The following is a 10,965-nucleotide window of genomic DNA, read 5'->3' as shown; positions in this document are numbered from 1 at the left end:
CATCTACTGAAAATCACCAATTAATTAATGAGGCAGTTCTTTAAGGATGTATTTGGCTATACAGTCAATCCCAAAAGTTTATGTACCTTAGATAAACGCAGTTCCTATAATTAAAAAGAAATCAGACATCGGAAGAACAGTGCTAATAATAAATAGCTACGTGCTAAAAAGCGGCAAAATGTTAACATTGTTTAAGTATATAGCCTATACATCCTTAAAGAAAATGCTTGAACACCGGGAAGCGATGCAACACGAGTTCGAACAAAAGCACACGTTCCCCGTTTTTTCTCCGGCGGATGCGTTTCTTTTTAACCGAAAATTAACGATCCGTGATTCACGCAGCGGGGAAGCCGAAAACTCCGCGTTGCTTATTTCTCTGTGCTTATTCACTATCCAGACGGTCCGACTCTCTTTTTTTTTCCCGCGCCGTACGGTTTCATTGACAAACGATATTACTCGCGACGAGTTATCGCGGCGTCATCGTTGGAAGCAAATGCACGCGTCGCGTACCAACACGTATTTTATTTTTGTATCACAACTGACAAACACGTGTTGCACCCGAAACCTTGGCCCCGATCGTTAGTTATTCGGTCAGTCCATCCATACTGATTCGCTGACACCCTTGTCTCTACCCACTCGATTAAATGTGCTGTGGCGGGACAGATTAATTTTTATCTGACAGAAAATAGACAACTTTTATTTTTATATATTTTAAGTGAACTTTGTACGCGTCCTTGTTAATTTATTTAATAATACTATATATAATACAAAGTTTAAAACGTACTTGTAAGAATTAGAAAACCAGCTTTGTAATTTATAGATAATGAATGAACCTATTGTCTTTCTAAAATCCCAAGAGAAAGCAACTGATACAAAATACCTTTCAACTTAAAATAAGCATTCATTTACTGCGTATGAGAGTTCCTCTCCGCCTAGTCGACCGTGAATTGCACTTGCTTAAAGAAGCATTGTCTCAATGAACGTGAATCTCTTAAATTAATTCTAAAGAAGAAAAAGGACGGCCTAGTCTCACGGCCCATTGAACGTATCAGATCTATATTTCACGAATGACTATCCCAGGAGAAAGTGTCTCCTTTGAATGCCACGGGAGAAAAAGATTACGCGCGCACGTGCGATAAGAGGCAGGAATGTGTACGGAGGGAAAAATGTGAATTATCGGTTCCAGCAGGCGAGTCAAATTGGCTGAAAATTTAACAAAAGAATTTTATTCTTTCTCAATTTACGATAACAAGTGACTAGCACTCAAAATACAGCGATCGATATCGGCCAGAAATTCGAGAAATCGCATAACATACTCTCACGTCCTCACGATTCTTATGGATACTCGATTCATCTCAACGTTCTCAGATTTCGCACACTTATGGAATGTATCGATTTTTTTTATTTTTTAGGCACACTCTTGGAAGCACATACTTTCATCCCTCGGTTACGCGGCTCGCGAATAAACCTTTTCCCTTCCTCTCGTCAAAGTAATTTTAGCCGTTCGGTGGAGATCATCAACTTCCTGGCGTATTTACAAATATTTAGCGCTCCACTTACACGGATTACGTTTTATAAAAAAAAAAAGTGGGAACTCGACCGTGAATCATGCAAGATTCCAGCGAGGGTACAAAAATATAAAAAAGCGTAGAAAAACTGCGATGAAAATAATCAGCTGCTGTCCAAACATATTAAAGAATCGACTTGATTTCATGATTCCTTTACTCCGATACATTTTGTAAATCCAAGTTATTTCACAAGAGAATTTTCCAAATAAATTGAACAGCAGTTTCAAACTGATGAAATCGAATAAAAGTTCCAACCAACGACAGATCACACAACCTCCTCACTTAATGACATTGAAAGTGATGTAAAAAAAATCTATTGATTGACCCACACTCACACATATGATAATTTTCAAAACACGTCGTTTCATTCATAAGGAAAAAGCTAAGAAAAGGTGACTTCGCGAGACCAAATCGAACTCTCGTGCACTCAACAACGCTAGAGATAAAGAAAGGCACTGAAAGAACTTTATATACAACATGACTTACAATTAAACATCTTAAAAACTCGATCTAAGTCGCTTACTGTGTATAATCGTAGAAAAAACGATCTTTTTTTCTCTTTTACTTTCTTATAAAAAAATTCTTCAACCTATAGATTGTTTCGTCGACGAAGGAAACTACGTGAACTTGCAACGAATTAAATGAAACTGAGTCATTGATTTAAGTCGATGCTGCCCTTTTTAAAACACGTCATATTAAGAAAGTTAACAAATCCATAAATGTATCGCATGACATCTCAGCCTGTACGAAAATAGACAATTGTAAGCAAGAATCTTGAAAACAGATTACCTCCCAAGCTTCAGAATAGAATTTAGACAGCACAGATTTAAATTATCACGTATGACTGAGCGTGAATGACTCCTGAGATTCGCAAGTCTCGCTACGAGAGATACTTTTAGCCTAAACGCATATTGAACGCAGGATAACACACCTTATGACACATAGATTACAGGTGTTGTACTAGAATTTTGTAATTTACAGGTTCAATCATAATATTGCTCTAGCAATAATACATTTGTTCCGTGTTTCTATACAGTTCTGTGCTGATACTAGTAATACCAATACTATATCAGGCAGAGAAAATACATGATTTTATTATAATACTCTTGGATATTTATCTCGTCGTGAGAGTATCACAATCGATGTTTAACAGATTTTCGATTCCTGTTTCTAAATCACATATTCTATACATACATGCATATGTACAAAGATTACCATTATCAACAGACACACACGATACCGTCCCAAATGCATATACACACGTGTATATTGCATAATTTATGTCTGCACTCTGAACGTACTCTGGTTCATCCTGCATTCAATATCCGTCTGAACGTAAGAGCACAATCGCTGACCCAGCAAACCCAACTGGACCCTTCTTGCATTACCTGTTTCCTGTAACTTGTTTCATCTTACGAATCTAATGCATCGAACGAATCCTCGAGATTATCCTCGAGATTTCCACACTCGGTGAATGTAACGTGCTATGTACACTTAGGCTACTTTCAGTAGGAACATTAAGGTTGTCGAATCGATTACACGAAAACCGGAAGTTCGATCTCGAGAAACGGAGACCCGCGTCCCGTTTTGTTTCGCAGGTATTGGGCTCGTACCCCGGAACATCGACAGCCCGAGACGAGGAGAACCGTGGGAGCAGAAAGTGTGATTCATGAATTCTTGTTTCTCCCTCAGTCGCTCTCTCCTTTGAAAATCCGAAAAGAGAGATTTAATAAAATAGCTGTCACTCACTCGAATTAAATAATGAAACACAATCTGTGTTCGTGAAACAAGAACTATGAACGCCACCGTAGGATCTCAAGAATAATATTTAACAAATTGCGTACGAGCGCAGGTGATTAATTACTTCGTCTCGCGACCGTCGATCAATTCCACCAACGTTCACTCGATCACGAGTGATCCTCTATCTTTCTAAATGGTAGAACGCGAAATGCAGCGTAGTCCGCGCGAGTAAACGTTCTTCGCTCTGCGGAGACTGCAAAATTTGAAAGACTCTCGGGTTTCATTTCGAGTACGACTCGTTTCCGATTCCGCAACAGGGAGACGAGAATCGATCGAGCTCATCGCATCCCCTCGGTGACAAACCGAGTGCGATTAAAAAAATGACCGATAATATGTGGAATTCTCTCATCAGGTGCATACAATCGTTTCAATGGATTAAACTGAAAGCTTTGTTCTACTAACAAACGAACTTGAGTATCATTGCAAGCAATTGAGTGTCGATATTCTATGCGGCACTTGTTACTATAGATGTTAAAATGAAATGAAAACCACGATTATTCGCGAATGGATTATAAACGATGCGAAATGCAAATTGACAACTATGACTTTATAGAGATACTTTGCTCCGAAAGACATTAAATGTTTACGACACGTACTTATGGTAAAATAAAACGGAACACGTGTCACATTTAACCGTTTAATCGTCGTGCGTCACGACAGATAGAAAACTTGCCCTCCATAATTATTATTCCAAGTCCTAAGTCGTTTATTTGGCTTTAACCCAATAATTTTTCTTTTTTATCTGAGGAGATCATTGAAAGGTTAAGCGAAACTAAACTTACCAACGATTTCATTCACGTTTCTATTTAAGAAACATACGTACATTAAAAATACGTTAGGAGCAGGTAACATCAACGTCTATGTAAACGAAGTGAATAAAAACACTTTTCAAGTCACTTAGCCAGAAAGCGATTTGCGATTTTATATAATTTAATTTACACCGAACTCATCACGATTTTTTATTATCGTTTCAAGAATAAAAAAACGTTAATTCGATCAATGCATCAAAATTATTTTTGTTGTATCCATCATAAATTATTCGATAGATATAGGAACTAGGACCTTTTACATGTACAAAGAGAAATGAACATTCCAACTATTCTGAATACCCGTAAGTATGTACAATTCATTCAAGACTTACCTCGTTCGAGCAGCAAGATCTTCAACAGTCAACTCGCACTCTCTCACACTCCAATCACGCTAACATCTTTCTTGATAAAAAGATCATCCTGATGAGAATTCCCTCAATATCCGGTCACGCTTAAAGCTACTACGTTCAGGAACAGCGTCGCTCGAATCGCCAAGACTCGGGCAGAAACATTCGAAGTTTCATCTCTGAAGAAGAAGATTCATTCTCTAAGAAAATTCCAAAAATTATGAAATTTTACATACAAGCGAAATAAGTTACGTCTACTTTTTGTACGTGTCATAGTACACTTTATAAGTATGAAATTAATCGTTAAAGAAAGTTTTTTCGTGAAATATCTCGAGAACCATAAATGATAATAAAAAAAGTGAAGAAAACTATTTCTAACAAAGTTCCAAAATTTTTGGAATTTCTGGGCTGACAAATCTAAGAACGGAGACGAAATAGAAGTGGAAAAGAAAATGGAAGGAAACGAGTATAGGATACGCGACGAACGAAGACAATAAAAACGGGTAATCGGATTCTCGATTTTCTGGCCCTATTTCACAAGGCCAGAATCATTCGTCGCCGTTTCCACGGCAATCGTTCACACGGTTCGCTCAATTCTCTGTTCTCACGAATGTCTCCGCCGGATATCAAACGAAAACGTCTTTCTGCGCGCGGGTATCTCACGCAAATGTCAGGTAAACCGGCCTTTTTATTATCCGAGCGTAGACGATTCTCTCGTTTTCCGATCGAACTCCCGGAGTTCTTAACACGCCACCACAAACGGATACACGCCTCCTGCACCCTCTTCCCTCCCTCTGAGTAACCACAAACCAAACATTGTTCTACCGAGCAACAGTAAAGCTTTCGATATAAGTACATATCGTAATAAGTTAGGAAGTTTATTTCCCTTCGATTTTTCGAATATCTTCCCCTCCAGATGAGCTCCCTTGAACTTTCACTCTTACTCAATAGGACGACAAATGTCGCTCGTTCAAGGACGGTTTGTCGAATGTTCGCGATTCGTAGTTTCTCACGAGAGATGACAGATCTTTTTACCTTTAACCACCGAACAACGTCTTCCTGCTTTGTAACAAAACTCCATGAACTGCTGCACTCAGAGGACATTGAAAACATTCTTCACCCTTTCTTTAGTTCAAAAAGAAAGTCGGCTTTTCGCTTCATTTCTGCATGGACGATCAATTTCCATGTCCTCGTCAACGGTTCGAGTAGACGTTGCTGCTGAGAACGACCACGTCGGTTCTCCTGCCGGGTTCGTCACGACCTCCGAGGAGGAGGGCGCAGAGGAGGCGTCATATACTCAACGAGGGCCTCTTCTTCCGGTCCTTCGTCGTGTTCTTGCCGAATATCGTGCCGAGCACCCTCGAGACCGAGTGGACGCCCAACTTCCGGCGAATAGGGAGAGCTCGGAGCAGTTGCACCGACCTCGCCTCCCTGAGGAGGGCTTGAAACGCGAGTGCAGCACCCGCGGGACTCTCCGCCGCGCTGACCTCGTAAAATTGGCAGCCATGCGCGAGGGATAATTGCTGGCCTTCGTCCACGCATACTTCTCTGCAACAGAATAATTAACGTCCTGCTTTATAAGCATTGTACCTTTGAAATTAAACTGATTAGTCATAATCAATTATCGTGAACAAGTGCGACGGAAGTGATCGCGAATGACAACACATTTAATTTTAGAATATCGCAAATAGATCGTGATGAAAATTGCGATTACAAAAATCGGGTAGGATGAAAAGGAAACGGAGGGTAACGAATCTTCTGCAACATATGGAACCCGTAAATTCCCGGTGCTTCCGGTCGCAGATGAACGGAAGCTATGAAGGTCAGCGGAACAGGGATCAAAACGAGTGGACGGGTCACGACTTCTTGGCAAACAACGTGTTCCGGTCGAACGAAAGTACAGGAAGGTGAGTGAACGCGATCATAAAGAACACGGATCACTGGAATCAAGCCAGGTCTGGATTTATAATTGACGGCTGTTTAATTTTGATTATTTTCAAACGAATTATAATTAAATCAGCATGAAAATACTCGGGACGCTGAATGTAAGAACTGATCGTGAAAACACGTACGTGGAACTTAACGTTCGCTCATCATCAAAATTCATGCTTTTCCACGGCAACATGTCTCAGTGAACGATCCACTTTTTCATCCATCACGAATCCCCAGAGGTAACCGTTTCGACAGGTAGGGAAAGGGTTAGGGCCGCGGTGCGCTCGTCGTATTTCAGCGTTACCCAACGGGGGAAGGCCCGCGATATTTATGGTGGCAATTAAATTCGCGGGAACACACGATACCCTCCGAGCGTCGGACGGAAAGAGAAAGAAGGACGTATAGTCGCGTGGGAGGGCCGTGCACACGTCTAATCGCGCGCACGAGACTCGTACGTGCATGCACACGCGAGGCGAGCGGGAGTGCAGACCCCACGACGTTCACGGCCGTTAATCTGTCCCCTTTTATTTTATACGAGGCGATCCGTTGCTTTACGAGGAACAGCGTTAGATTCGAGAGCTGGCTGCCTGCCGTTTCCCGCGCTCTCTCACGATCGAACATCCCCTTTCGGCCTCCCCCGTCCGCGCCCGGTTCGTCTTCCCTCGAGGAAGGAAATCGAATGCGCGATTCGTTAGCAACATGTCGTAATTATTATTTTATTACTGAGAAACCTACTTCGCAACTCTTCTCGCTCATCATGTACCCCGACTCGTTATTACAATTTATTTACAAGCATTTACTAAAGAATCACTGGCTGAGGACGTTCAACCGTACGATGAAAATGATCCCGTGTTAAGATATGCATCGGATCGATTGTCTAGATTCAATTATGAAGAAAACAGTGTAATCTTTATTGAAAGAAATAGGTATGACGAAGGGAGAGGCTCGACATTTTGCTGGCTGGCGAAACGACGCGACCTTTAAGCCACGATGAACAAGAGTTGTGGCGCGACGACCGGATTACACCAAGATTCGAACAAATCGCCAGAGATTCCTCGCGCTGACTCGACTAATGGAAACTTGCATGACCCGACGATTAACTGGCGCCTCTGCACACTAAGGGGATTTTCCCTGGCTCGATTCTACGGATGCTGTCTCCCCAGAGAAGACAGGATGATTAGACAGAATAGAATAGATGAACTGAAGCAAAAATTCACTGCACAACACAAACTTGAAACTAATCTGTTTCAATTATCACTCTGTCGTCTTTATTGTTATCCTATGGTATTTAATAGATTTCGAATATCTATTAGCCAACGTCAGTAGCAATGCCTACGCAGGAAGCCTTCAAACGATAGACTCAGAAACACTAACCGATATCAAAACATTGTTCACCTACATATCTCGCGGCGCGACTTATTCCTCCATTTGCGCGAGACACGTGCTTTCTACTTGGCGCCAGCCGCGCGGCGCGTTTCCGATACGAACTAAACGCCGCTCCAAAAGGACACCCTGGAAGGCTACATACAAAGAACTACTAATAGTTATCGCAGAACAAGCCACCGATCTGTAACGATCGACCGGATGGAAATTTTACAAATAGTATTCCCGAGAACGAATTAATTGAAATTTACTGCACGATTAACGCCGTCAATCGAGAGCTACTGAATCGAGGACTTAAAAAGCAGATAATAAATAACTGCGAGAAGATACTGGACAATCTTTTTCGATTGCGTGTGCCGAAATTTCGTGACGTGGGAGAGATTTTTACACGAATCACATGGAAGATCTCCGGATGGGTTTCGCTCAGAGACAGGCGGTCGCGACGTGTCCCGAACCGGTAGCCGGCACGGTCGTCTTAATGGAGTTCATAAAGATTAGAAGGAAGGCTGGCCGGCCGCGGGGCCGGTGAAACCACTCTCCCGGCGAACGAGTTATCGCCGCTTTAGATACATCCGAGGCGGTGTCCGGCCGCGAATATCGTCCATCGATAAACTTATCGCGAAATATCAGCTGGCGAATCCCTCGGAGCCACGATACGCTCGCCGCGCCGCTCGCTCGGCTGACAAACTGGTTCGGCGGCTGAAAACCGCGACCGTGCTGGAAAGCCACGTTTCGAACGCGCGGATTGCAAAATGAACAGAGTATCTTTTCCTCGTTCCACTAGGTGTACTTATAATACATGTATGCACACGCGTTCCTGTAGTACCCAGATAGTCGTCGCGCCGACATACATTCCATGAGATGAGACGTACAGTGATGCACAGGTAAATGAAATTAAAAAATTCAATCCAAACCAAAGCTGCGGATTTTATATTTTTAGTAAAGGATTGAATGAAAATATTAAATATGCAACTATTTTATAATCAACGAGACGAGGAATAAATATTTTGAACGACTTAAGTATTTTAATGCTCATGTATCAATATTCATGGGCTCTGTTGGTCCACTAAGTAATATTCAATAGGATAAAAATTCCATAAACGAATATGAAACGGTATTTCGCACCGGCCCGACGTTAATCTAGCGGGTAGATTAACTGCAGACAAAAGGTTGCACAGTGACGAAAGATAATCCCTGGTGATTGATGACGGACCTCATCGGATACCTCTGAAAGGTGGAAGGTTGGAAAGCTTGCCAACTTCCTGAAACTGTTTCTCACGACGCGAATCAAGCAATGCTTCCTCTATCTATTTTAACTTTCTTTCTTTAAGCTCGTATATGTATCAATAAAAATAAGTATGATTACGAAATGTATGCCATCTTATCAAAATCAGAACAACAGCAATAGGAAGTGAATGCGAAAAAATTAATAACAATAAAGTGTCTGCCAATTTCGAAAAAATATGAATAAAAAGTCAATCAATCTTCTGCTATCAAAAGAAGATTCAGATTAAAATGAAGGACAGAGCAAGATAAAGCGAGACTCTGAGTTTATGAGGAAAGAGAGCTGGAACTGGACCGGTGTCCATTCCGACAGCAGGGGATCGAATTGGAGGTTTCCACACATCTCAACCGGTCAGGGTGTGAGAAAGCCGTTATTTTGACTCGTAAGATGACGTTTTTCGGTCCAACCGGACGTATTCTAGCGTCCAAAGCTAAGAGGACATGCTAACTGGAATATCTAAATTGCCCGTGGCGAGACTCGTGTCGTACGTCAGGCAAATAGCTACCTCTGTATTTCCTCCCACTTGTATCCTCCAGTACTGTCGACGAGACGAGTGATATAATGTTTTCTCAAGATCTAACTCGCGACCTTGCCCGGATTTCCGTGACGCACGGCAATCGGCCGCGGGGACGATCTTCATCTCCTACATCCCTGAGGTTGCGGTGAGTTGTCCCCGATCAGCTGACAGTGCGAATTATTGATTGTTTACTCATCGATCTACGATCCCAGGAGATAGAGACAACTCGACGCTACGGGTAAATGACGAGACAGATTCGTAGAAAAGGAGGAAGAGTAGAACGCGTGAAGAGAAGAATGAATCTGAACTCGCGGCGTTCGATCCTTCGCGTGGCGATAGGATTGATCTCTGCGTGAAGCTGACCGGTGCTTATTTGCTCGGCGTCGCGCTACGATTGATCAGAGAGCGAGACTAGGAAGATCGATAAAGAAACGCGAGATGATTCTAGTGACGGTATCATCGTGGATGTTAGATCATCTATCGGACGGCTGGCCGGTATGCAGAGAGGTTGGTAAATGAACACAGGAACGAGAGCGACGAGTAAAAAAGTGGGAAACGTGTCTTCGCTAACGACGATCCGCATTCCTACGGGGATCGCCAAGGAAATTCCTGTTCCAGGGCTACAGCCTACGAGGGACATCGATATCCGGTTCACCTACGTGTCACTGGCTTCTCGTGCGCCGGATAAGCGAAAGCATTCGTGCCAAATTCAATTTCACGCGGAATCACACTTTCGTCACGTGTAAGACCGACGAGACTGTGAGTTAAAACATCCTCTCCATTTTCCAGAGTATCGCGAAAATTTCACTTCGAACTGCTGACTCGCGGTTCGAGGAAAGAGCTTGAACTTGCCTCGGCGAATTCACGAACATTTATGTATTTTTACTGACGAGTCAATTAACATGTTTCGGTTTATTATGTAAACGCGAAATCAGCTTGTAATTCGTATTTAGGTTGCGCAAGAAAAATAAGAATATGAATTAATTTAAGTGGATTGGTACAGGTGCTGGTTGTAATTCGTATACGGAAACAGATTTTTAATGGTAAAAGTAATTATTAAAGTTGGGAAGGAAATAGGAAGTATCAATTTATTATAAATGATTCTCGTTTAGTTTTCAATATTATGGCTCGAGATACGCGACGGAATTAAAATATACTTTTACATAAGAATTACAGACAAGTGAAGCATCGATTAAAATATCATTCCGATTAAGGATGTATAGGTTATATACTTTGTTTTCCCAAAAATTTTCTGGATTTCTTGGAAAAAGAAAACTTTCTGGTATTTGGTGTGCATGCGCGAAATTGGAAGAAACAACTGATT

At 41.9% G+C, this 10,965-nt stretch overlaps 1 protein-coding gene across 2 annotated transcripts in view; it reads right to left on the bottom strand.

The window, feature by feature from the left end:
* Positions 1–1,208: 1,208 nt before the first annotated feature.
* LOC108626634 (ras-related and estrogen-regulated growth inhibitor) overlaps positions 1,209–10,965 on the bottom strand; it is a 57,059-nt gene continuing 47,302 nt past the window's right edge. For both annotated transcript variants that reach the window (XM_026814946.1, XM_018027421.2), the window contains one exon: positions 1,209–6,072. In XM_026814946.1, coding sequence (XP_026670747.1) covers positions 5,814–6,072 — 259 coding nt within the window. In that variant the 3' untranslated portion in view covers positions 1,209–5,813. The remainder of the gene's footprint in view (positions 6,073–10,965) is intronic.

Source organism: Ceratina calcarata, unplaced genomic scaffold, assembly GCF_001652005.2.
Source record: "Ceratina calcarata isolate Rehan_Ccalc_2016 unplaced genomic scaffold, ASM165200v1 scaffold422.2, whole genome shotgun sequence".
Taxonomy (NCBI): Eukaryota; Metazoa; Arthropoda; class Insecta; order Hymenoptera; family Apidae; genus Ceratina; species Ceratina calcarata.
This window is presented reverse-complemented; position numbering and strand designations above follow the sequence as displayed.